We start from the raw sequence: 27,906 nt of genomic DNA, 5'->3' as shown, positions 1-27,906 counted from the left end.
TTCGCAACAAAAATGTGGGGACATTTCATTCGAGGTTTCCCTGGAACACCTTATATCACGTAATTTCCTTTTGTCTACTTCCCTTCCTACTGCCTCTTTCAGGGCCTCCATGAATATGTACTGTGAATGAATCACTCAGTGAATAAATAACTATGTCGATAAGTCATCTCCGGCGACACAGGAAACGGTTTACACTTCTAAAGATGTTACTTATAAACCCAATTTGATTCTGCCTATTGCTTTCGCGTCTTTTCACTGTAAAATAAACAGGTGAGCAAAGCACATATGAAGGACGCCGTTTACCGAAAACTTCTTGCAGTACATCCCAATAGACTTGTATTCAGTGATCTTCCTAGGGAGCTTCAGGAGCACCTGCGCATTGTGGTAGCCCTTGAGGACGTTCATGCTGCAAAGTCAGAAAAAGAAAACAGTTAGAGGGATAGTTATTTACTTAGCTCAACCAAGATGTACAGATTTACAAAATGTCAATGGTGCTTGGTTAAGTGGCGCAGAAATGTTGGGAGCGCTGAAAAGCGACCAGCAATTGGTTTCAAGCCCCATTCTCTGTCTCCGCTCTAATCTCCGTCGCTATAAACGGCATTATACACGAGTTGACGCCAACTGTAACGGTCTCTGGAGCACCCGCGTAGATATTGCAGTTCTTTCAAGCGTAAGTTATTTGTCCCTTCCTCCCACTTTACGTGTGCTGGCCTGCTGCTGTCATGCTAGTTATACAACTTGAGCCGCTAGGCATATGCAACTGGGTATGTGACACAAAGTATGGCACCAAGCCACGAGTTGTAGTGAAAACAACCACAACAGCAACGACTCCTCGAGTAGTGTTCATACTATACACGGGAGCGCCATATTGGCCTGATGCAGCCCGCAAGACATCTCCTTCTGGGAAGAGTGAACAGTGCCTCGGCAGCTACGAAAATGTCTCTTGCAGGTGCAAAATTCTCAAGGGTGTCCTATTCCGCTTGCTGAAACAAAAGTTCGAGGCCTAAAGGTTAGAGTATCGGGCTTCTGTGCTGGATGTGCTTTGTTCGAATCCAGTTGTCGGTCAGCCTTATATATGTTTATTTATTTAAATATACACTTTTCTAGCATATATTTATTGACATTATTACGCAATAAACAAAATATCTGCTTTATTTAGCGCATGTGTACGATTCTTATCACTATTCTGTACTTTGTATCACTCCCGCACTGCTTGGACCTTGCGTCCGCAGTGTTGTGTAAATAAATAATTGGTAAATAAATATCTGTGGGGAACATTAGGGAAATGGCGCAAATTTGGCTCGAGTGTCGATGCAATTTGCATTAAGAAAGGGCTTCAAAAGCAGCCATGTGCGGAGATAGAATTGGGTGGAACAAAATCATGTGTGCATCGGGCTAGGAGGGCTGAGCTACAAAGAAGTAAGAAGCAGCTAATAGAGAAGGCGAGACGAAGCAAGTAACAGAAGCAGCCGAGTGTGAAGTTAAGTGAATAAATTATGTGATACCTTCTGACTAATCAATAATTAAAATTGGTATCGGCACAAAGTCACAAAGAAAGAATTATGAATGAATCAGCAGACAGGCTTGGCGAAAGCGGCCCTTAGTGGTCCCAATCTTTCGGTGTTTCCTGGGTCAGCTTTTGCTAGGCTTAGGAGACGTGCAGTCATGCAAAACTCTCGGAACCTATAATTAACAAATTTAAATGATTACCGGCACCTATTATTCCATCGGAGTAAAAACTTCTGCAGCAGTAGAAAAATTGCAGTCCTTTATGCCTAATGACGCTGTCGGATAGCTTATTACCTGGATCGATCTGTCCTGGCACCCACCTCCATATGCCCATATTATGGTGAGGATGAGACAATAGAACACCTATTTTTGGTCATGCCGACGTTGATCAGCAACAACAAGACACACTTTAGAAGGACAATTTCGCGAGGCTGGATTGACTCTAGTCATTCCCGATATTCTATCTATGGGAGCCTCCTCTCTAGGACATTGTCATTGGGACGTTGTTGCAGCCTATTGAGAGGTTTATAACTGAATCAGAACCTTTATAAATTGTTAAATCTTTACCTGACTTTATTATTTCTCTATTCTTTATCTTTTCAAAATTTCTCATTAGTATGTCCATTTACACATGACAATTATTTTCCTAACACACCCGATGCTTGCCCTATCCCCGATAGCCAATAGGGCATGCTCGTAGAGGAAAATCAACCAAACTAACAAAGACGGAACGAAAGCGTTGCTTCGTATGAAACGACGCGCTAACTAAATGTCAAAGAGTGAAAACCTGCAAGTAAACAATGAAAAGGCTTCGCTTATAACTAATTCCGGTATCTGCGAGGGCTCCGCTGATCCTAAAGCGGTTCGCTTCCTCACCGGAACTAACTTAAACATCGCCGAAACTAACCGGCGATTTTTCTACCGTTTTACTTGGTTGATTTCAAAGATAGTGAAGACTAACGCAGCGCTAAAGACAGCACAGTGGTACGGCACCACCATGCGGTGGTAGCAATGGTAAGTGGAGCGTTCTCGCATTCTTCCCCCGTGACAGCTCGCGTCTTGAGACGCTGTCGTTGAGACGCTGTGCCTCTGGCGTCTGCAACAGACCCCGCACGGGGTTCAAAAACAGGACCTTGAGGAAGTGGCGCTCACACTACAGGTCGGCTCATAATAGCAATTTTCTCTAAGTGCCTATACTTCAGTGCACACGGTATGTTCGGCTGCGTTGTCACGCACAAACACTTTGCCGTGTCGCACTCCACTGACACATACCCTTGGAAGGCGAACGAGCGGCGTCGTTTCGCGTAGCCAGTTTCTGTCGGACACGAAGCAACAAAACAGTAACACGAGACATTCCACTGACCTTCCGTTCTCGTCGGGCAGCTGTTCTCCTTTGTCGTCCAGTTCAGGGCCGAAGCTGCCCCAGAAGTAGGCCGCTGCGAGGGCGAATTGGAAGGGCGCGTTCAGCGTCATTCGATCAAAGCAGCACGACTGGCTTCACGGAAACACCGAAAGGAAATTATTGCGCTAAGTTACGCTGGTGTACTGCCGTTTTGAAATGCTGAACAGGTCAGCGCTGCTACGAGTTCACCCTCGCTAAACAGCTAGCTAGCATGCGAATACTAGAAAGTCATGGTCCCTCGCTCAGAAGTTTCCACATCGTGACGTCATAGACTTTTGCAGCGTGCACTAGTATTGTGGTTTGAGCTTGGCGGAGAGCCATATTTGAGAAAATTAACAGCGCAGGACTAACACAGAGAGAGGACACATACACACGTCTTGTCGTATGTGTTGTTTGTCCGAGTATGTTCAGCGCCGTTGACTTACAGAAGTGTGTGGATTTAGGCTAGTTAATTTGTATCAACGCATCAGTATCACATTTGTACTCGGAGAAAATTGAAATATATGGAAAAAGATGTGAAGTCCCCGACTTTACGTCGGCGTAAGAATTCTCACGGTCCTTGCACAAAATTGATTAAGAAATCCAAAAGATTGAATTTGGGCTTTATTAATATGTTGTTGATCAGGTTTCTGACATACATATAAAAATAATAATATGTTCGCCTCTAAACTCATATTATGTGCTACTTTATTGTATCGTGAAAATAGAATTCATACCAGGATTTCCCATTCACTCCGCGAAATCAGCGAGGCGTCCTTGGCTGCATACTGTCATCTCGCATCATAATACCATGGACAGAACTTTTCTATGGTAATTTTACTGTTATTACTGGCCTTGTACTGGCCTTGTTACAGTGGCCTTGTAAAACGTTTTCTTATCAGCATAAGCCACGTCCAATGCCGGCATTCAGCATACAAGCCAGACAAACACGCGGTAAGCTTTGTTGTGTTGAGGTAAGCTGCGATGATCTGAACTGAGAAGTGATGGGCCAGCGTCGAAAGGCGATTGAAACTTTTATCATATGCGGAGTTCGTTAGTCCATAGCGCGTTTGAATGTATTGTGACAATGAGTGCACAAATACTTAGGGACATTACTTATTCTTTTCATTCATTTCTATAGCACCAATTTTTTTTCACACCCATAAAAAGCCCGTAAAATATAAGGCATGGAACACGATGAAGGACATCTACATGTACCATGTATGTATACGTCATACTTAGCGCTTCTCAAACATTACATGATTTATTTAGACCATTCAGCATACTAAGCAAAAAAAATATCAAGGTATCATGTGAAGTTTTTTACGATACTGAAAATGTGCCTCCGGTTTGATTCGGGTAAGGTGAATCCCCATTTTTACATTTAAAGTTCGAACTACATAAGAGGCCCTGCATATAAATACATATCTGGTCGTAAGAACAAAATGCGCCCTATTTTACGAACACAAAGATTACTTGCGCGTACCAAAATAAACAGCAATTTCCTAAATCGCCGTACTCCCAAAGGTAATTAAAGAAGAAAGGCGCTCGTTGCCGGACTTTTGTGTAACTGACAGATCTACCTTGACATTTACTGTTTGTTCTGCTCATACCAGCGGGCCTCTTCAATTATGAGTCCCTGACAGTCCCGGACTGCTTGGGACTGCTGTGCTGCATTCGATTTTGCTTGGAAAGCTTCGGAAGCTCAGCCCCCTAGTGAGAGAATCTTCAGAAGCGCGTCAGAAGGCTTCACAGTCTTGGAGGCTAGAATAATGAATTCGCTGAGTATAGGCGCTACCCAGGAGCTACGAGCAAAAGACAGCAGCCAGGACAATGACTGCCAGGTCACGGTGCTTTCGATTGTGACCTGGGGCAGTTCCCGGCAGCTGGATCACGTGATTGTGACATGACCGCCCTTCTGTCAGGGCTAGTCAGCCCGGAAGCCGGGAAGGTTCGCGGACAGTCCGGGACTGCATAACCGAAGAAGCCCACTGCTCATGATATGAATTAGGGTGCTGTGGTTCAGAAGCAAGGCCAGAGCGCATGCGCACTAAGCTCACATGCCGGCCGCGGAAGGCAGGACGCTGCGCTTGATTCTTTACCCAGCCAATGGAGGGGAGCGTAACGGAGCGGCCATTTTGGTTCTTTGTTGTTTTGCAGTCAAGCTGACCGCACGTCACTCGCTTCTCTGGTGATCGAGCTCAGGAAAAATGGCATATCAACGTTTTTCTCTGCAGTGTGATAGCGAATGAAGAGTAAGTGGGGCGAACCCTAAGCCATGTTCAGTTAGCAGTGCAATGTTTTTGAACATGGCTGCTGTGGAGTACACGGTTGTACGACAAAAAAAAAAAAAAAAAAACGTTCGGTGCGAACAGAGCCACCCATGGCAGTGCGAAGTAAGCATCTCTTACCGGGACCATTGCCATCGTAGTTGAGGTTCGTGATGACGATGCTATTATCGCTGGCAGCGAACACGTTGCCACTAAAGCTGTGGGCGAGCGTGGTGACTGGGCCGATAGTCTTGCCGTGGTAGGCACCCGAGATGCCTGTGAGGAAAAGGCAGAGAATTATTGTTATCACTGGTTATGCCCGAATAAAGAAATGTCATATGTCGCTGCGTTTACAAAAGAAGCAACAACAAAAGCTTATATAAAAAGGGGGAAAGAAAAAAACTTTCAATACGAAAAAGGTGGTGAAGTTGGCCACAGAAGCTTTGTCTCTGCCTTCACTTAAGAGCAAGGGGAACAAAGGAGAGAGAAAGTAAATGACATCATAACAGCAAAGTCAACCCCGTACACAATGGTGCACTGTAGACAAAAAAAATATAACGGAAAGTGAGTAATAGAAACAATATACCGTATAAACTGAAATAGCAGTCGAGATGTCTCATTAAAAAAAATAATAACTGACCAACGTCAACCCGCGTCTCATATGCCGGTCTTTAGCAGAATGCGACTCGTCATCTGGCAACCTACGGCGTGCATGTCGGGCGCATAGCAAAAGCCGTATCCTTATCCAAAGTGATTGCTGGCATTTTGTCCTTGTCGCGCTTGTCTTTTTGTGTGCGCTCTTTCGATCGACCTCGTGTTTGATCTGTTCTTTGTTTTTTTTTTCTTTGTCTGGTGAGTCATGAGCAGCCGCACGCGAAGGCAGTTTTCTACGGCGCTGAAGACAAAGGTAGACTTCGCATAACGCGTGCGATGCTCTAACCATTTCAGCTGCCTCGGCGCAGTTTTCCCATCCACTTCCTTGGCTAACACTCCCAAGGTTAGTTCCAGTAGTAAAACGTATATACCGAAGAAAGTGGATGGGAAAACGGCGCCGGCGGTAGCTCAATTGGTTAGAGCGTCGCACGCGTAACGCGAAGACGTGGGATCACTCCCCACTTGCGGCAAGTTGTTTTTTGATCCACTTTCCCCGCCATTAATTTATCATTTCTTTAATTCAACTAGTAAGTACAAATTATTTCCTCTATGTGGTTCTCAGTGTCTTGGCTTCTCCTGATATGATTAATAAAAATTGGGCCCCTCGGCTAGCCGCCATCGTTCTCGTTTATCGGCAGCCAGTAATTTTCGTAAAATAACTGATACATTGAATAGAAATTGCGTTTGCCGCAACAGGTATAACACCTCTCTCTCTGTCTGTTGTACCAAAAGTCTCCAGATTGGTCCACAGATTGCCTATATCGACAACATTTCTGACTTTTACATACATATGAGTATGTAAAGTTAGCCACTAAAAGAAGCTTCCCTGTAACGTGTATTGGATTTCGTTCAATACCCCGCAGCGTGGCACATAACTTCGTTGATACAGCTTTTTTTTTTTCTTTCACCAACGACCGGTAGGAAAAGGAAAAAAAAAAGGGTGGCTGTACCTTGCACCTTGTTACGACTTTTACTTTCTCTAAACGTTCAAGTTTGGTCGTCTTTCCAACAGACCGGCGCGACCGAAAGGCCGCGCCGGAGATTGGTCCGGTGACCTCACAAAATCATTTGTTCGGCATTATGGCGGCGGGGCCGTGTGCACAAAGAGTAGGGACGTAATCACCGCGAGCTCGCGACTCCTCTCTTAGGGGGCAGTCCTCGTTCAAGGCGAACAGTTGCAATCCCCTGTCCCAATCGCGAAAGAAGTTCCACGGTTTGCCCAGTCTTCTCAGACGGGAATAAACGCACACCACTTCAATCGTCGTAACGCGCGTGCGGACCCGGACATCCAAGGGCATCAGATACCTGTTACTGCTCTGTTTCCTACGGCACAGGAGCCCACTCGTCCCCCTGAGATGCCGGGAACCCCGAACCTATATATTGAGCTAGAATCTCTCGTTCGTTATCGCAATTAACCAGACGAATCGCTCCACCAACTAAGAACGGCCATGTCCCACCATCGCTATAGTTCTTTTTCCTTCTTTCTTTTGCCGACGACCGCTAAGAGAGAGGGAGAGAGAGAGATAGATAGATAGATAGAGAGAGAGAGAGAGAGAGAGGGAGAGAGAGAAATGGGGCTGTACCTTGCGGAGCGATGCACGCCACCAGGATCAGAGTGAGGAACCCGTAATCCATGTCGAAAGGCACGTTCGAGGCAGAACAGGTCGACACACTGCGAAAAAGCAAAGAAACGAAAATGGCAGACGTACGTAGGCAGGACTTCTTATGCAGCGCAGACGAGTCTTTTGCGCAACAGTTCGTGCGCTGTCTTAGGCGAACTGAGCAGACGGGCTACCGCGCAAGGCAGTTAGCATCTGGGGCAAGATTATCCATACATGGGTTGTATGGTGGGGTCACGCATGAGCGTTTGTTTGTGTCCTGCCTATAGTGTCCTTGTCTGAAGAATTTTGGAGATATACGCTAACAAGTCGTATAAAAACATGACCCAATCTACCGTGCTGGTGTCTAGGTGTTGCCAAACGTTATTGTTGCTAGTTCAAACTGCAAATTTGTGGGGAACAGGCCAAGCAATTCGCTGTTTTCAAGATTCCTTCAGGTGTCCCATTCTTCAGCAAGAAAAAAAAAACAAACGAATTTTCAGTTCATATTAATTTGTCCTTTCGGTTTATATCTATGTGCCGACAAAATTCGTTCATGTCGAATTCTTCGGAGACAGTCTACCGACATTCATCAGCAACAACAACAACAACAGAAACGCATAAGTCCGTAAGGGCAGAGGTTGTTCATATGGGTAGAATATCTCGAGACCTCACGCTAAAACTTTCACCGAGCAATCTGTCACGATTGTCTAGAACATGTGATTACGGCAGGGTCACTGTCAGCTTTTCACGTTGAAGTTCGGTTGGTTTAGGCTAGGCTAAATTTGAGATGGTTTAGAAATACATTTCCTCTAAAGGAATAGCGGTCACAACATCCTGCTACTAATGACACCGTTCGTCAAAGACCTCTTTGCTGAGTTGCGGTAAGGACAACTTCGCTCACTTAACCTGGGCCCGCATTCACGCACCGTTGTTAGCCTATATATATTTTTTTTTACTAAGAGAAAACTTTGGCCAATCCTGTTGCTGGCCATATCATTAACTAAAGTGGCCGGTGAATAGGAAAGATCACTTACGAAAGTATAGCTTCGAGAATTCGGTGCCTGGCGTTTAACGAGGAACTTCGTTTCCCTGCCAGTCAACAGGTGGCCTACAGGGAGACTGTAGTGCGACAGTAGTCGGTTGGTCTGGAAGGCCGCTACGATTTACGTAGGACTGCTCTTCTGACAAGAGGCCGGTTTCCGAGAAGGCAGTTGGAGCGATAACTGTTGCTTCTGACCAAACCGCAAAAGAACTGAGGCGTGGGAACGGTCTTGCTATCGATGTGTTCGTGACTAGGACCCCAATGGTTGCCGATATCACTGCTCGGGCCAAACGTCGCTGCCGCTAATCTTTCGTCTTCCAGTCAACTGGACTTTAGAAGACTGAATATAGGCGAAAGAAGTAAATAGTGACAAGGAGTTTCCAGTATCGCGTTAATTTCAAATGCTAATATTCACCGCTACATTTGGTGGATCTCAACGGTCATGTGATGCTGGGAAAACAAAAATTTGAATATTGCCTTACGCTGAACTTGAACAGGACGTTTCGACTGTTCGAAAGGCGTGCTCACATTTAGTGTACAACCGCGTTCGCCAATGGGCTCATTGGCAGCTGTTATCAAGCTGTATCTGACGATATCACCAACGGGCCCTTTCATAGCGGTCCAGCAACGCTAAACAATCGTGAAGGACACTCATTAAAATTGCATTTCGGAAATAAGCAAGAACGCTGACTCACATTACACACCTTACTAATACAGAATATACCCAGCTTATTGTCGTAATAGAGAGATTAGGTTCTATGTTACATGATTTTTTTTTCACTACCGGAGTGCTTCTTGGTATACACGTTTGAGGATACCGTGTTGCTCAGCACGATTTTGCACGGTATTGTTGTTATTAGCGTAATGTTCAGAATAGAGCTCACATTTGGTATAACTCACTCACGGTAGTCTATTTAGGAGAAGAAAACCTGAATGCAATTAAAAACGAAAAATTGCCACACAAAAAGGAGGCACTTATCCAACGATTGCTATGCGCTACCTGCCCGCAAGAAACATTTGAGATGGAAAGGAATCGTCATTGTGTAACTGTCTGCATTTGTTTGCTTCGGTACAGCAGAGGGCTGTAGTCGAGCTTTATCGAAGTTGTTGTTCGTGTGTCGTATATAGCATATATTCTTAAAATTTTGTCGAGGCATGATGAAGCAGCTGTTTACGAGCGTAAATGTGATCACCTGCGTGATGACAACAAATGAAAACGCCAATATGAAGCTCGAAAATGTTTTGCAATAACAACCGTTAAGGTTCAAACGAAACCATTTCAAAATAATAAAAAAAATTCAGAGCCATTCCATTCTCTGAAGGTGGATGACCAGCGACGCTGTATATATGGTGATAAATATGTTGATAATGAATATCTTGATTGAAAATAAAAGACACATACCACAATGAATGTCATTTTTTCTCGACTTTTCGTTGTTTTATTGAATTACATACCCAATGCTTGTTTCATTTTTACCCGTCTTTTGTTTGCTATCTTTATTCCTTATTTGGTCGCCCCACGTTGGCTATCGATTTATGGTCGCGATGATTTACGGCCATTATCTCTGTGCCGACACTGGAAAAGTTCTTGGCCAATGCGAGGTCTATACACGACCGATGACGCGTCGTGGGCACACTGATGTTTGTGTAACATTGAATGCAGAAGATATCCAAGAGAAACGTCACGAACAACTTTCCGCCTGGCCGAGACACGTCTGTGTTGAAATCATCCACAATCACGATGTGAGTGGAGTCGTTAGGGGTGATCGAACCAAAGGTGCATACGGTGCGCTAGGCTTTTGCGGCACGATCTTCGTCCGCATTACGTGTCGCCCGCCGTCGCCGCGCACATTCCCGTTACTCTTCAGGACGGTGTTCCTCGTGGGCGCGCTGTCCTTCCGCAGTCCTCACCGCACGCGGCCTACCCATTGTACGTGTGGAAGGAAACTGAGATAAGGTTATCTGGTTTTCCTATAGAGCCTGTGACGTCAAACCGCAATCCATACTAAACAGTGTCTGTTGCGGTTTTGCATTCTTCCATTAGGATATTTTCTTTAATCACAATAGGCATCGACACTTCTCGCGATTAAACGCAGCTGGGGCATAGCCGGCGATACGCTGTTACGTTATGCTTTAGCTCTTTTAGGTCTATAGGGTGATCGCCATCTGTTTTGCATACGCACACAAACCGCCAGAACCTAGCGTATAACAGCTCCGCTGTGACGAAATAATGATGAAATGAATGAAAAAAGAAAGTCAGTGCTCAACCACTCTGTGAACAAGGATGACCAGCGAAACTGCGTATGTGGGCCCCTTAATGGTGAACTGCACCTCCTCCGCGGGTCGGCCTGGCATTTCGTCTTCGGTTTCGGCGCACGTATGGCGAGTGCTTAACGTCTGCTTCACTTTAGCCGCGGGTCGGCCCGGCATTGCACTATCATTGGGATTTTTTTCTACACGCGGACACAACCCAGCACAGTAAGCAACTGAAAGTAGACCGTCCAAAGAAAAATCTGAGCCTTCCAAATAGCCTGCCCCAATATCTTAGTGGTGGCGAAAGCATTGCTCTGCTGAGCTCGAGGTCATCTCTTCGATTATGGCTGCGGCCACAGTACTTAGACGGAGGCGAAATTGGAAAACGCTCGTGTGTTTAAAGTATACAGGTTATGAAACCCCAGATGGCCGAAATTAATGCGCACTCCCCCACTACGGCGTGCCTCATGATCAGGTCGCGATCTGACGCATAAAACCCCCAAAATTTATTTGAAAAATCGTTCACGAAATTTACAGTCTGCGGGCAGTATCCCGGAATACGCGGTACTATGAAAAAAAGGAAAGCGCAACAACTTCTGGGCGTGGCGGCGTTGACGATGCTGAGCTTCGTCACCGCGCGTGTAGATAATTCTGGATGCGCCATTGTCGAGATCCCGCTCGAGACAATATGTAGCCTTGCTTAGCACGCGCCATAGCGTTGCGAAATAACAGGCCCCGTAAAAGATAGCCTGTCAGGTGAGGCCTTGGGGTGGGGCGCGTTCACTCCAGTCTTCGCTCAAGCGTGGGCGCAGACTTCCTGGCAAGGTCATTCGTCAAAGCCACGCTTGCGGCGAGGCAAAAATTACTCGGCCCATTAGAATAATGTGGAGACATGACGGGGCCAGGATACGTTAAGTGACGACCCGCCTTTCGCCAAGAGCAAATATGACCGAGTGAATGCGAACCGTGGTTTCGTCAAAATATGCACCGAAAAGAAGAATATATATATATATATATATATATATATATATATATATATATATATATATATATATATATATATATGTATATACCACCCTCCAACACACAGTCTTTGCGAAAAGTATCTGGACATTGAGCGTGACGGGACCTTGTCGCAAGGGTGAATGCGAGGCCTAGCAAAAATTACACATGATCTTGAATTGCCTCTTAATAACAACAACAAAAAAAAACTATCTGAGAGAACAGAGACTCCGTGGAAGCACAACATGATCTACTAATTTATTTTCGTTTAATGAGCGTTTAGTGAGCGCAAAGTGAGTGCAGACATTGTCGCTCACTTTGTTTATAACGAATTTTATAATGCGGCGACCCTTGCATAAATGTCGTTGATTCAATGTCGAACGCGCGTCCGCTATGGGAGCGCATTGGAAGTTTTTTTTTTATAGCGCAAGTGCTGTCCTAGATTGAACGTTAACTTGCGAGCGAGCACGTGGGTAGTGTACATGGTGTTTAGTAGTCGTGAAGACGCGGGAAGGCAGTTTGTTTGAGTATCCAGCATTATCGTGAACATGGGAGCGCGTAGTCGTCACCGAGAAAACTGCGCGCGCGGGTTGGTCTATACTGTCACAACGAACCAACGAGAGAGCGATGTTATAGCGCGGTGTAGCACACGCACAGGTCATGCAGTAGTCGCGAGCACGCGTGAGCATGTGGTCTGGGCGAACAGTGACGTGGAGGGTGTGGTCTATATACCGTTACTGGGTAAGGCGAGGGCACGTCGTGCTTTTGAGGTACTGGCGAGAGCAATATGAAAGGAAACGACGACCTTTTTTTTTAATAGGCAACTCATACTTCTGGTGAATGAATCTGGGAAGCTCATAACTCATCACCATGAAAAACGCAGCTTTGCCGTTGAACATCTGGTGCCATTGAACACTTTTGCGCGGCCCATGCGTTTTCAGCAGCGGCGGCTTCTGGAAAGCAACTTGGGCGTTTCATTTCGCATTGCTCGAAGGGGTACGTGCAGGACTGTTGGTCGCCTTAAGTGCGGACAAGCGAGCGAGCGGTACCTCGAACTGGTAACGCGAGGCGCATACCGGCGGGAGCATGACGCACCGCGTATAGGCGGGGTTGGGCACCGAAACCGAAAGCACCTTCGCCGCGTCATCCACTACGAAGCCGGAAAGTTTCCACTCCCCGCCGGAAGAGTGACGGTGCATGGATCCGCCGGAGGTGGCGCGGCTGGTGGGGCGCTGATCGCTTGCCGCGCGAACTTGGTTGTCTTCGCTGAAACTATACGCGTGGGTCGTTCAGAAATACGCATAACTAAGAGGAAAGCGTCAGTATTTCTGCAGCACAAAGGACAAAGGCTAAAGGGGGCACTGAAAAGCCAGGATCGCTCGCCGACAAGCAACTGACGTCTTCTCGATCGGAGCAAAGATATGTCTTTAAAAGACTGGAGGATTTCTCCTTGCGCATGCTCAATAGTGTGACGCATCACCGCAGCCTAATCTAACAATAGTAATTCGCCAACAAAGTAAGAGAAAACCGAGTAACTAGGCAGCCAATCGTCCATTAGAGCGACCTTCACTGTCCAGGAGCTCGTCGGGTAACTTGGTACGTGGTTCTGTTCAGTGGGATGCCAGTGAACGTGACAAGGAGACCAGAATATCCGAAAAGACGACGCAAACTTGAAGTTAGGGCGCTACAGTATACCTACAGACCGTCAGGAACGTTTTTTTTTTTGTTTTTAGGACGCGCGAGTCGCGTGACATGTACGAATTTCTGCTACGCTAAAGGACGGCTCTTCTAACTCAATAGACGAATGCGTATGCGTCGCAAAGCCTACTGCACATTGCAACTTGGAATGCGAGGCTATTTGTCAAGGCGTCGCTGGTAATGCGTTTTTTTTTCTCTCTCAAATATCGTGTCACGTCAGCTTTTGTGCAGGACTGCAGGTAAAGCGTTGTATGGTACGTGCACACCACCGGCAGCGAGTGGCAGGCCAGACGTGAACGGACATACCGCAGTCGTGCCCGATGGCCCTGCCTCGCGCTAACCGTATGCAGGACCTCGTAGGAGACCGCCCCATGTGTCAGCCACACGCTTGACCCGCAGCAGGATGAAGCCAGAATGTATGCAGCACCGTGCGATATTCTTTAATTTACGCGAGCTTGCAGCTCGTCCCTGGCCCGCCCCGCGTCTACGGTGAGACAAAAGAAGTTTAACCACGCAAAGAAAAGAAAAAAGAATCGAGCGTATACTCACAGTGCGACTCGCGATGACACCGAAGAGAACAGCAGAACAAGCCGGTCCGGTAGGAACAGGTGCTGATACAAAACACACACACAGACACACTCGCACGCGCGGGAGGGTGAACGAGAGACTTACTGGTGCGGACCGAGCAAAAACACAAGGCGCAGTCAGCACGAACGAGAAGAGAACGAAACAGAGGAAAAGAAAAAGAAACGCACTGCAATCTCGCGTCCTCTCAAGACGTTGTCGACGGCTGAACGCGGTCCGGCTTGCAGCGTTGCGAGTACAGACGAACACCTACAAACATGACCCACAAAACGTGAAGAGAGCGGCGGTGCGGGGCGCGCGTAGCAAGAGCGCTGGCGGCTAACTCGCGCTGGTCGGGCCGGCGTCGGAGCGAGCGGAAAGGAAGGAAGCTGAGAGAAGGAAGAAGAAAGGAAGGAAAGGGGCAGAGAGAGAGAGTGGAATAACGGGACGGAAGACAAAAGGACAAAAGCCAGAGAGAGAGAGAGAGAGGGGGCAACCGGCCACGGGTGAAGGAAACCACTTTCACCGCGCGGCCATTTTGCGTCCAGGAGATTCGCAGTAATGCGAAAGTCGCCGGCCTTACGTCACTTTTTCAATCGGCGGAAGTTGAAAAGGCTCGGGCCAAGTCTCGGTAGGGCGAAACCGCCCCCCCCCCCCCCCCCCCCCCGCGACTGTCTTCTTCCTCATTCTCATCCGGTTGCCCTTACACACGCGACCCTTTCTCAGAGGGGGGTGGGGGGGGGGGGGGCTGCGCTCGGGCGGGCAGCGCTCCTCTCCGAGCTGGCCCGTGCCGTCACGATGTCCGTGGTAGGGAAATGTCGAGATGATTGGTCGCGCACGTCTTGTAGCGATGCGCCAGCTGCTGGAAGTGAGCCAGTTTGCGCTGCGCAGAAGAACCACTGAAGCTGCTGAGTCCGGGCGTTTGAATACGAGACGACGCATTGCCTCAATTCCACCACTGACGCAGTCGGCTCCCTCCCGCGTTGAAATGAATGTTAGAGCGAAACATGAATAACAAGTCGAACTAAGGGGTCACTCTTCCGAAACCCGTGTGTGTGTGTGTGTGTGTTTTCTTTTTTTACTTTCAGATTTACTCCGTAACATTTGAAAGTAAAGGCACTTTGTACCTTTTGAATTTGGCCTTCAAGTGGCTGCTGTGGCATCGTTATTGTAACGTCACCGCGTAATATTTTGATGTTGCTTGCTTAGGCCGTTTTTTGTAATATGAAAGTGAACAAAAGTTGCCACGGAGAGTTATTTTTCTTTCTCGGAAAAACTGCAGCCATAATGTTTGTCACTCTTAGCACTTTAGTAACGGCGAACAGGCGCGGCCAGAATTTGTGACGTGACGACGAGAGGCGGCGAAAATTTTGAGGCGACGTCGCCATCAATTTGTCGCTTTCGTCACTCTTTTTTTTTTTTTTTGCACGCCAAACTTTTGCCAACGGTGAACGTGAACTATTAACTTAAACAACTTAGCAACTTAAACAACTTGAGCTTTGAGCTTTACTGTCACTTTCAAAGGTTGCTTAGGCTCCGACCTTCAGCGCGTTCGGTGCCACCTGGCAAAGACAATGGGCAACGGCGGAATTCACAATGACGATGACGATGGTGAACGCGGACAGCAACTCATTTCAGTGGAGATTAAGACAAACAGTCTCCTGGTGTGTATGACCTATAGTTGCGTGTTACCGTATCGTAATACAGCTATCTGCATCTCTTTGCTTTATCTCCCAAAGAGACTTATGCCCATGACGATTCTGCCTCCATTAGTTCTCTGCGTTCTTTTCCACCAGCACTCCAATCATCTCTTGCTAACATCCAACTCTAACCAGTTAACGCGGCCACCAGCCTTAAACCTCAGTGCTTATGGAAGTTGGACCTGCGTTAGTTACACACGACCGCGCGCACGCTGTTAATCTCGTTCCACACAGACTTAACCGCCAAGTGGAACATCTTAGGAAAGATGTTCCACGCACCAAATGGAACGAATGCAGAACAAATGCATTGTATTGCCTCCTGTTTTCTTGGCTCGAGCTTCTCGCCAGTGATACAGTACGACACTCTCGGTATCTATCGTGACACACATGTTTCGCTAACCGGAACATCATGGCCGTGTTCCACATAGGTTCAACCCAACTTGCTGGAGGCTAAATTCGAAAGTTGTTCCACTTTCTCAAGACAACTTATGAGGCAGTACATTTAAGAGTGAGTTCGCCGGCATCTGACGGTGAGGTGCGTTGGAGTCGGCACTGGATGTGTCACGTCCGGAAGCCCTCCCCCTCCCTTTCCTCTACGTGTTGCCGGCGCCGAGATAGCCGTATCAGCGCGTCGGGTTCCGGCGTGCGCGTCGGATGCGTTTGCCACGCGTGAGCGCGCTGAGTGCATAGTGTGCGCGCCACGCCGTCGGCCGATGACACAGATGCCTAATGATTGCGGTAACACACGCGCCTACGCCGACCCCGGCACGCCGAGAACGAGCGCGTTCTGACGGTCGTCAGCGAAACGCGGTTTGCCTTCTCTCCGCATTTACACGATGCGTGCGGGAAGGTGTTATACGGAAGGAGGGGTGCCAGGTGGTGGGTTCCGCGTAGCATTTTATGCTCGGGGTTTAGGTTTGAGCACGGGCAAGATGGTGTCTTTAAGTGAGAGCAAGTTGCGGCAAGCGAGTTGTCGAGCGACGAACGCGAAAAGCGTCGCGCATTTGTCGCGCGCCTCTCGCGCCCGGCGCACTCAATGTGGAAATCAACGGTAATCGTAAAAAGGAATCGTTCAGAGTTGACGATGAGGCCCGGTCGGCTATACCATAAACGTTGCCGAGGCGAGCAGCAGTTGACCTGACGAAGCCAAACCCGAGTGAAAGAAATGACACAGAAGCAGACGATACGTAACCAAACGGCGGGTCGGGTGCCTCCGGTCAGTTAGTTTTTCGTTTAGTCTACTTGTATGCCAGTTCTTTCAAGATGAACTCGTATGAACAAGCAAAACAACAAGCCTGGCTGCAGAAAGTCGCGATGTCTAAACGTTGGCGTAAGCCGGTGATACCCATTGTCTAAGGTCTGTTGATTTTAAGTCTCCTTTCTGGGAACGTCTCTCTAGTTTGGATTTCTACCCCGTGGTAAGCTTTCTAAACTAGTTCCTTCAGATTCCTCTCCAGTGTTTATCTTTCTTTTGAAAACGGTTATTTGCAGCGAGTGTGCGAACTTGTGCGTTTTTCAGTTGCTATCCTTCTTTCTTATTTTGGTTTACTTTTTTTTTTCCTTTTCATGTGCCAGCATATTAATGATCTGACATGTGTGTAGGCTAATGCGTACCGCTAATTCTTAAGGATTCTCTCTCTCGTTCTTGGCCTTCGGTGGATATAGCCAAGAGTAGCTTGCTTAGCACAGATAGTCTCACGTTGTATATGATTTTACGATTTTGTTCTATGTAATTTTCGTGCTTTGTCAGCGGTTTCACTGAAGATATCACTGGAATAGGCCATTTTGTTGTGGTGGATGGTAAAGATGTCATAAAATAAGAATCGATCGGTGAAAGCAGTGAAAGCTGGGGCGAGTTGGGATGTGGTCGCACTGAGCAAGGGCCGAAATACCTTGCTCCAGATTTCGCCTAACTATAAAGCCCCTGACGAGTGACAACGTTGCTGACATTTATCGAAGACAGCGTGTTTGGTACTTTGCCACGAATGCTCTCGCCCACATACAAGCCGACGCCCCCAGGAGGCGCTGGATTAGACATACCCAAATTTGTCTTTGTTTTGTGAAATGGTGCAGCGGCGGCGTTTCGGGCCAATCGGAAAGGCCGAAGAAACCCCCTGAGCTGATCAGAGCTGACAAGATAGCGAATTTGATAACGCGGCATAATTTGACAATTTTGCAATAGAAGCTAGTGCACGTGTCACGCTATAACTCACGAAAGTGATTGTATAACCGAAAGTGATCGACAGAGAATACCGCCCCGGTTTGGCTTAGCAAAATTGAATTTCCGTATTTCAAATATTAGTTATGTTTCGTTTTCACTGCTTTTCCCGGCTTTCTCGCTCGCTGCGCTTTCACTGACGATTCTAGATTTCTTTTATTCTGTGCAAGAAATCAGAATTGGTGAATGAATGAGCAGCTTGATCGGGACGTTCATTTCCGATGATACTACAGTGAATTGGCAGCCACTGGAAAATATTTCATGTCCTGTCTCGGTCAGGTGGTGTATGGCCTCTGTGATTGCGAATACCAACTGATCATGTCGACAGCGCCGTAACGCTGACAGTGAACACTGCTGTGCCGACTTCGAGTAGCAGATGATCGACCTTCTGTATGTTGGTTCTTCATAAATAAAGTGTGGTGCGATTGGAAGCGCTGTGACTTTTGCTGCCGTCGACGTCGTCAAGTGAGACCTTCTTAAACTTAATAGTGATGGCTTTTGCTGGCATGACGACAGCTGCGGTAGAGCTGTTCGGCAGGACGGAGCCGTTGGTGTATATGTGAGTGTAATTCCATTACTTCGCACGTATTAGGAGTAAGGTAAGCTTGTTTCTAAGGGCCGGCGATGACATATCTGTTTTTTTCCCAGACGCCAGGTATTGCCAGGTTGATCTTTGGCTGAATAAGACACCAAGAAGGAGTCGACGATCTGGCTGCAAGTGTGAAGCAAGATGGTATATCCTCACGACGTGCGGGTACCTTTCTGCAGAACCAGGCACGTGGTTTCTCCGCAGGTTAAGAGGCTAGATGGTGGAAAGGAGTGCGGGAAAGGTGCCTTACGTACACTTTGATGCTTAAACTCTAATGGGGGTCTTGATGGGGGTCCCTGGAGATTGCAACAGTTGCCGCCGTTATCACTCTTTGAGGAAGGCCTAGACAAATCGAATCTCGAGCACTTGGGCCTCAGCACTTTTTATAGTACGTAAGAATGTTTTACTTGCGTTAGTCAATGCGGGCAAGCTGTACCGCAAGAATGAGAGGAAAAGTACCCTATATATTTGCAGCATAGCGCTTGTGTATATTCCCCAGGTCTTTCCAGCGAAGAACTTCAGAAGGTGACAGATGCCTGTCAACCGCTTTTTCATGTGCAACACATGGGGGCTCCAGAAGTCAGTCAATTATGACTGCCAAGAATTTGCATAACCATACAGATGATAACCGCCGCCCATTGATTAATGCACTGCAGTGTGTCATGGGCCTACGCGTAAAATGCCACAAGTGGACATTTATTCGCGACCAAATCTCCAGGCCTTGATTGAAGACGTAGAGTGTAGCTTTTTTTTAGCCTTCCGCGCACTTGTAAGCATGCCACTCCAGACGCCCAAAGCCAAATGCCGTCCGTGCGTAGATCGATAATTTAACTGTGCATGGAAGGCGATCAAGGAGACCGAAAAGCGTGAGAATAAACAACGCAGTGCTCAGTACGATGCCCTTGGGAGGGCGCCACAGTTGGTGCAATGTAAAGAAGTGTGCCCGTCCTCAGTGCTCACGGAGAAAGATCCCAAGGAAAAATCCCACCAGACATTTTCCATGCACCTGCAGGGCGCGCGCGAATTAGCGCACTCCGGCACGCATAATTCGCCTGATTGCTCAATGGAACAACGTGAGAGTATGCGGCGGCGCATGTCGTTCATCGCGGATCGCGTCTCTCGAGCCCGCGAATTGTTTCAGCGCGAACAACGAGAATCGGTTGCATCACCAAACGGCCCTTGAAGGCGCCGCACCGCCCAAAACGCCGGCGCCGTCCACGAGGCTACGGTACGCACGAAGCGAAGCATTAGAGGTATGCAATAAACGTTTCAAGAGCGAACTCTGACGCGCTCGTGCTTACGGTAGCTGTGAGCATGACGGCTCGGCCAGCGTGGGACTTTTGATGGGTATGGCACATGGATCTTCCTAAGCTTCCTGCCCGTGGCTGGAAACGGCTTTGGAATCGACTTCATCAAAATAATGAATTTTTCGCGATATTATTGCGTTATAAATGCAGCGATTCGAAATTATCATGCGTGCGATCCGTGGCAGCCATGATGGCTTAGTGGCTATAACATCGCGCTGCTCTACCGCGAGGTCGCTGGTTCGGCTGGCGGCCACGGCGGCCGCATTTCGTGGAGGGTGAAATTCAAAAGCTCTCGCGTACTTAGGGCTTGGGCGCAGGTCGAAAAAAACCCCCAAAGTGGTCAAAACTACTCTGGATTCTCCTCACTACGGCGTGCCTCGTAATCAAACCGTAGTTTCGGCACTTAAGTCCCAGATTATTTTTTTCCAGAGCCTTATATTACCTTGCTTCGAAAAAAAGAACATGATTGTTTGGTAATTTACAGTAATCAGGCTTAATAAATGAAGCCATAGTGCCAACACCCTCCGACACGCTTCACAGGGAAAGATATACAGAGGCTTACTGTTTGTGCCCTCCCCCTTACCCTGGGCCCCTCCCTCCCCCCCCAAAAAAAAACATGAGTGCTTGGACATTTAGAGAAGATAGACCGTAACAAATGACGCCCCAGGAACGATCGAAGGCAGAGATTCGAATATTAGAAGAGTGTACCTGCTGTCTATTATTGCCTACTGGTAACGGAACGATCCTAGCGCAAGAGTATGCCCCCCCCCCCCCCCCCCAATATGGTATTTTCGCTGATTATACCTAGTCCGCGTTCCGCGCGCGCCGATTGTTCAAGCATTAAAAAAAAAAACGAGTACGATTACATCACACCGGCCCCGCGCAAGCGTCGCGCCACCTAAAGACTGGCGCCGGCGACAAGGAGGCAGAAATCCTCGCGTTCTCGTGTTCGGCATGCAAACGAAGGTCGAGCAATGACGCTCGAAAGGGAGGAGCCACGGCAGCGGCGGGAAAGCACAGAAGCGCCAACGCCCGCTGGGCGAGGCGACCCAGATGCAGTTGCTACGCCGCTTCGCCGCTTCGCGCGGCGAAAGATACACCGCGGCACTCCCTGCGTAACTTCCTACGATGTCGTGTGGGTGTGAAGAGCCCGGCTCTACGTGGTCGATTACGCGGGGCCGCCACGGCTGGTCGCTTTCGTGTGTTCCGGAACTATCTCGAATCCCGCTCCACGTCCGGCTGTATCGAAATGACCAGTTCTTAATTGATATAGTGTGGAGATTTAGCGATTATGCAGAGAAAAGCAGCACTTGACGGGTGAATTACTCTTTCAAAGCATCTCCCATTCGCTGGATGGAAAGATAATTACATTTAAAAGCGAGAGAGAGGCTGTATACCCTTTTCCCTGTTCTTTAATTTGTTTTTGTTCTTTCTTTTATTCTTTGCATAGAGTACACGAGGGCAAGCAAAAGAACAGCCCCAAATTGTACTGAAAGGCCTCAAGCACCCTGGACAATATAGTCTTGACAACGAAACGGGAACAGGTCCCATCCTGCTGCAACTGTTTTAATCATAGATATACAACGTTGCAATGTCCCGCACAAGCATTGGAAGTACCCTTAAAATTCAGCTATCAAGCAATGTGTCATGTCAGGCGATCAATGAAATCAGTCACGAGTCTGCCAGCACACGGCGCTGAAACTCGATTCAAGTTACGACGAGAACTAGAGAAAATATTTGGCGCTGAACTCTGTAGGAGTACGTGAATGTGACGTCACGAAAGTATAAATATTTTATCGCATATGTGACGTTCTGGCCTACACACCAAAAGAACAAAGGAAAGAAAATAAATGTTTTAAGATCTTCCTATGCCGGGTATTTATGCAGTGCAATAAAATCTTTCTGGCGATAAACGTGTATACATGGTCCCCAGCAGACGGTCTCCAAATTTGCAGCGTCAGGCAAGTGCGTAACTTCTTAAAGCGAAGATGTTTCTTGCGAAACGTTCCAAGCTTTGCTGACCAGGACTGCCTGCGGCTGCTGTCGCGTTGTATAGCTAACGCACAGGAAAGCACACGTGACAAGTCGACTTCCCTGTAAGGCCCCAGTATCGCCCATAATGATATGCTGAGAACCGGCTCTGTCGTCTGCGGAGTTAAGCAACGATACAACTGACAACACCTAACTATCCTCTCTGGAACAAATACAGGCCCCCGTGTGCACAATTCCTTCATTAAAACGTAACTTTCTGGGAAATCTGTCTGGAGGGTTGGCGCGTCCGCCCTGCGGGTATCTTGCCGAGTAGCGTGGCCTGATCTGGGGGACAGTGTAGTTCGCAGCATCCTTGGTCACGTGGGTGTGGCGTTGTGGGAGACTTCCGTCTCTTGCCGCCTTGCCAGGCAGGCACGTATTCACTGTGGTGCAAAACGCAGTGCAGAACCGGAATAGATACATGAGCGGTACGAAACCAGACGATGCGACACTTCTGCCACGGCAAGATGAGCACGAACAGTTTATTTCGTTTACCTAAGTATGCAGTACCATTGTACGCGTCATGCGCCCCCGGCTGAGCATTTGTGTGGAAACGTTTCTTGAAAAGCTTCGCTTAACGTTGGTTTCCAACGAGCGCGTTGCATCTTCCATAATTTTCTTTAATAAATCTCAACTTCATGTTTTTAATGACTATTTCCTAACGTCTCAAAGCGAACTCGACATCTATTAGGGACACTGCATGCGGACGTCATCGAAACAATTCAGACCGGACAGGACTCTTTTAGCGTGCACCCTATAGGTAGACATAAAGCAAGACGTTTTTTCCGTTTTTTTTTTCTTTTTTTGTTTTCATTGCGGCTCAACATAAATGCAACCGGCATGAGCGGGAGTCAAACCTTTCACCTCGTGCTCTGCGCCAGAATGCCATGGCCACTCGGCCACCACAGCAGATCCGCGTAATAGAAATGCATTGTTTTGGGGGCCATTCTCTAGATCGATCACTCTTTTAGAACAAGGACATATTTTGACGACCAAAGACATTCTCTGTGCGCCGCTTTCTGACTGCACGGCAGACCACTCCCGCAACTAAATGCATTGGGACCCTGTAGGCTTTGTTTTGTACAATGCGATCTCTTTCATTTTGTATTCCTTTTTTTTTTTAGTTTTCCGTCGCACTGAGAGGCCGATCCTTTCCGAAACAGTTACGCGATCGGCGTCCTACTTAGTGATAAAGGGCTAAAATAATAATAATAATAATAAAAGGAAAAGTATTGTTAAGAAATATGGTCGAAGGCGTCGAGTATCCGTTCCTCCTACGATGGCCATGCCAGTGCGCTTCTGCGGTTATTTAGGAAGACTTGAGCGCGCGGCCAATTTTGAGTGGGCAGTAAGCACCGTGGCTAGTTGGCGCGTACTTGTGACCCTACACCGCCCAACTTCTCTCTGTCCCCTTTTCGCCCCCTATTCGTTCTACATCCCCCTCTCCTTCCTCCGAACATGCTAGCAAAGGAAAGGCTAGAAATGTCATCATGTCATTACAATGAAGTGAGAAAAAGAAAGAAGAGCGTCCCACCGCAAAACACTAAATGTAAAAGCTATAAAAATGTTACCGTTTGTTAAAAAATTCTGTTGCACAAATAGCAGTATTTACGAGTGATGAATGAGGCCAGTCACCTACGAAAAATTGCACTATGCATTGCTGTCATCGCTTCTCTTCGAGTATAGAAATAGGACTAGGGGCAAAGCAATTTATTTACTCATAGAGAAGGGCCCACTTGAGGTGTCAAGACGATCACGAAATTTACTCTGACGTAGGCCGAATTGTGGGCATTCGATTAGCTTGTGTTCTACAGAGCTGACTGTGGAAGAAAGGCCGTCTTCATACCGGGTAAATTGTTATACGTGCTTAGCTTGTTCTATTGGGAGCAGTACGGTGTGCGGTCCTACAACGTCGAAGTGACGTTGTAGAACGAAATAATTTTAGAGGTCCCAAGCGCTGTGTTACAAATGCCCATGATGGTATGTCACTTCCAGTAGGTAATGCGTCGCTGAGTTAACAAGCAGTATTGTGCGACGCGACAGCGGGGCCTCGTTCAGACAAAAGTATTTTTGTGCAACAGTGTATGTAATGGTACGTGGTTCTAAGCAACAACAACAACAACAACAAAAAAAAAAGAAAATGTAGCCGGCCTTTGTTGAAAGTCGTAAGGTCTCCTAAACGCTGACAGTGCATTCGATAACGATCAACCGGGGGGCACGTGCCATTTTACCAGCGGTTTTGCTGCTTCCCACGCTACCCAGGTTAGAGACCTACGAATCTGTTTCGCAAAACCGCCGTCTTTACCCGAAGGCTGTGGCTAAATATATGCTGCCTGCATCGTCTGAAATGCTCAAGGAGTGAGACAGATCCGGTTGTTCTTTTCTTTTGTAAGTGCGCGAGACGTTCCTGGATAATTCGAGGCGCGACCTTGACGCCAGTCAAAAAAGAAAAAAAGCCCCACGTTGCATGTTTTCCCTGAAATTTACCGGAGCCATGAGACGGGAACAACCACGTACGTATACACACCCCTTTTTGTGTTCGAAAAAAAAAAAAAAAGATACATATCCGCCACAAGCATCCGGCAGTTTCTTACTTTATTTCGCTTTTGTCGCATGTAGTAAGAGTGTTCGGATACTATGTACCTCGAGATGCCCGGGTTGTACGCGTGCATTTTATTTAAGTTTGCTCTGGGCTGATAATTGATGCGACACTCGAGCGGGCTATCATTCGTTATACCACACTCAAGTTGACATTTTTTTTTTCTTTTGAATACCGTGACAACACGTGGATAAGGCGGTATCTTCGGATGGCCGATTCGGAACACTCTGCCCGCACTAAACATTCGCGTAAGGCTGCATTGATGGTGTGTTTCGAGGTGAAGCCTGCTGCAAAGGATGATACTCAGCCGCTTTTAATTTAAATCTGAGCCAGGTACTGCTGGTAGTAGCGCGTTTAGTAAAGCGAGCTTGGGCAAAACTTCAAACAAACGTTCGCATCTTTTAGGCACTGGTTATTTATTATGAAGACTTAACAATTTCCTCCGCGTCCATGCCTTAATAAAGCTTATAGTGACTACCTCTTTCTTTAGGCTTGTAGCGCAGCTCAGAAAGAGCAAAAAAGAAAGGAGGTAGGGGTAGCGCTCAGTAAGGAGGTAGCGCTCACTCTGTTTTCCCTTCCCTTTCATTACCCCTACCTCCTTCCTTTCTTTGCTCTTTCTGAGCTGCGCTACAAGCCTAAAAAAAGTCGTGACATACCAACTCGCCCAAACTGCCACGCGAGTGACTACCTCATAGGACCGTTAAAGCACTACTGGATTCCTCTCGAACAGCCCTTCAATGATGCCATGAAACTGAATACCCATTGCCTCAGAGATGTGCTTATATTGAACAGACGTTGAACAATATACGGTGAAGGTCACCGGCGACCAAGCATTGACACGTTGGCTGCCCACAAGCTATTTGGCTCAGCCCTACATTTCAGCCCTACATTTGCAGTCGGCCAAAGCTATTACGCAAGTTGCCAATGTGCTGTGATGAATCGAGATTAAAAGCACGCATAGCGGGTATGCACGCTGTCACGCCTAACTTTATACAAAACGCTTAAAGAAAAACAAAAGACTGGTACAGTATATGTTCGTGAGTCCTAGAAACTGGTCTTCAGTTCTCTTGCGTCACTAGGATAATTGCTGGCTACTGATTACCTACGCGACGAAAACGACACAATTTCATGTTCTAGGACGAAATAACAGCTTTCTCATAGGAAGACAAACCTTACAACACTATATAAAAATTATTACTTTTTTATTACCTAGGTAATATCAGTGCAGAACAAGTATTCTGGTTTCAGTAAATGTCTGAAAATAGTGACCGTATAACGAAGAATCGTATATATTACCAGCTTTTATCGTATATATTACCAGACTAACATTAGATGGGATAATCCGAGTAGTGAACTCGCTGCTTACTTGTAACATCGGCTCTATGTACTGATATAACCCGAAGTAAATACCAAGAATTCCCACACGCTGTACACGCCACCAGTAACGGGACTAGACTTGAATTTGTTGCGCCATCGTTCCCCAACTGTTCGCAATAAATGTTTCATGATGTTTAGCCTTATGGGAGTCCAGTACAACGGAGTTCAATTCATCTTCTGTGCTGGGTTTGTTCCAGTGGATTCGGCTCGTCGTGGCGTAGCAGGTAGGGTGATCGGAGACTAATATATATATAGTTATATAGACTAATATATAGTTCATGCTCATTGCCATCTATTGTTGCGTTCATATATGACAGAGGCTTCGTATAATAGCAAGTACTACTGCAGGCTAAAAGAAAAATGTGATAAAATTTGGCAGTGCTGGGGAGTCGTTTAAGAGTCACCCATCCAGGACTGAGCCAGCTGTTGCTGTGCCACTCGCCCCTTCGTGAAAATGGAAATAGAAAGCCCGCATTGATTTCAAGTGGGTGTAGTGCTGAAGCACATATAATCCACGCAATCGAGTTCAATGTGACTAATGGTACAGCTAGTTGGTGTACATCAACACTTCGGATTGAACTGCACACCTCTTCAGTATTCGTCACTAACAAACGGCTTCGTTATCTGCCCCCCTCCCCCCTCCCCCCACTATTCTTCACGACGGTATTCTTGGTGTACTATATGCAGACGCCGCGGCGCCTATGTGGCTCTAGCGGTCTACTGCCAAAGCAGGGGGTCGCGGGTTGAATACCCGGTCACGGCAGGCGCCTTTCGATGGGGGCAAAATGGAGCGAATTCTCGTGTACTTAGATTTAAGTGCATGCTAAACAGACCCCGCTAGCTCAAATTAACTCCCCCACTACGGCCTCTCTCATAGCACTAGCGTTGCTTCGAGACGTTAAAATCAATCAATCAATCAATCAATCAATCAATCAATCAATCAATCAATCAATCAATCAATCAATCAATCAATCAATCAATCAATCAATCAATCAATCAATCAATCAATCAATCAATCAATCAATCAATCAATCAATCAAATAAATAAATAAATAAATAAATAAATAAATAAATAAATAAATCCTAACTGATATCTAAGGGTGTTTCGTTTCTATAGGTTGACTTATTCGTAACGCCGTTTGCGTCTCAGAATCTTGTTCTAAAGCCCGTTTGTTTACATGGATGCAGTGCCTAGGCTACTGCTTGTTGAACAAATGATTCTTGAGGCCAAGTCAAGGAATGTTGGTTAGGATTTTTTCATTGTTATTCAACTGTAAGATCTTTCATTCTTTAGATATATTTTAGGGATCATTGGGGCATAAGTTACAAATATTTTCTTTCGCATGCGCTTTTTCACCGTCGGTCGGCCGCCTTCGCTAATACCACGTCAAGCATCGGGATTGACAGAAATTTTCTCCTGTACGAATAATTCTAGCGTAAGAAGTGTCTGTGAATGCTGGCCTTAATGCCAATTATTGAAGGCCATTCTTTCCCAGGAATAGTTCGTTAGTGCCGAACATTGCGGCTGTCTTTCCCACGGCACTCTCACAAGTATCGTTGGTTCCGAGCTTTGCCGTAGACATTGCGAGGACACGCTCTCAAACCATCGTTTCTTCCGGTACATCCCTATTCGCTTCCTGCCTTCGTCTGGCCCCAGACGAGGCAGCTCGGCGTCAGAACCGCCATCTGTGCTACCGGCGTCGTCCTCCATTTCGAAAACAAGCGTCTGTCAACAGAGCCTTTCTCGCCTACGCCTGGCATTTCACTCGCTGGCATGACGAGACGACACGAACAGAGTGTGCATCGCGTCGCCTTATGGTAAATGATTCCTCGCGAACGCCATTACGGCCACGCAAGTCACCCTCGCAAACACCGTGCTTGGGAACGTCTGCTCCATGGCCACGGTCGCTCTGCCCTTGAAGACGAGACACAACGCGGAAGGAATGCATGTAGAGGACAGGCATGGTGCGCCGTTGCTAGTTGCTTGGCTGTTATGCGCTGGTTTTTATATGCTTATAGCCAGCTATTCTCTCGTTGCAGCAAGTGCGCCACCGCCCTATACTGCCACGTATGCGGCGTCGCTGCGGAGTCTGCACATCCCACACGTGAGA

At 47.2% G+C, this 27,906-nt stretch overlaps 1 protein-coding gene across 3 annotated transcripts in view; it reads right to left on the bottom strand.

Annotated features, from left to right (window-relative positions):
* The window catches only part of LOC126534275 (protein Skeletor, isoforms B/C-like), a 37,472-nt gene extending 23,015 nt beyond the window's left edge, over positions 1-14,457 (bottom strand). Inside the window, exons 1-6 of one of the 3 annotated variants that reach the window (XM_055072775.2) lie at positions 14,166-14,456; positions 13,960-14,021; positions 7,398-7,486; positions 5,302-5,436; positions 2,873-2,945; positions 304-406 (exon numbers count right to left, since the gene is read on the bottom strand). In XM_055072775.2, coding sequence (XP_054928750.2) covers positions 304-406; positions 2,873-2,945; positions 5,302-5,436; positions 7,398-7,449 — 363 coding nt within the window. In that variant the 5' untranslated portion in view covers positions 7,450-7,486; positions 13,960-14,021; positions 14,166-14,456. Of the gene's footprint in view, positions 1-303; positions 407-2,872; positions 2,946-5,301; positions 5,437-7,397; positions 7,487-13,959 lie in introns of all 3 variants that reach the window. The other 2 variants (XM_050181543.3, XM_050181542.3) reach the window with 2 other exon arrangements.
* Between the last annotated feature and the right edge of the window lie 13,449 nt (positions 14,458-27,906).

Source organism: Dermacentor andersoni, chromosome 7 (genome assembly GCF_023375885.2).
Source record: "Dermacentor andersoni chromosome 7, qqDerAnde1_hic_scaffold, whole genome shotgun sequence".
NCBI classification, from domain to species: Eukaryota; Metazoa; Arthropoda; class Arachnida; order Ixodida; family Ixodidae; genus Dermacentor; species Dermacentor andersoni.
This window is presented reverse-complemented; position numbering and strand designations above follow the sequence as displayed.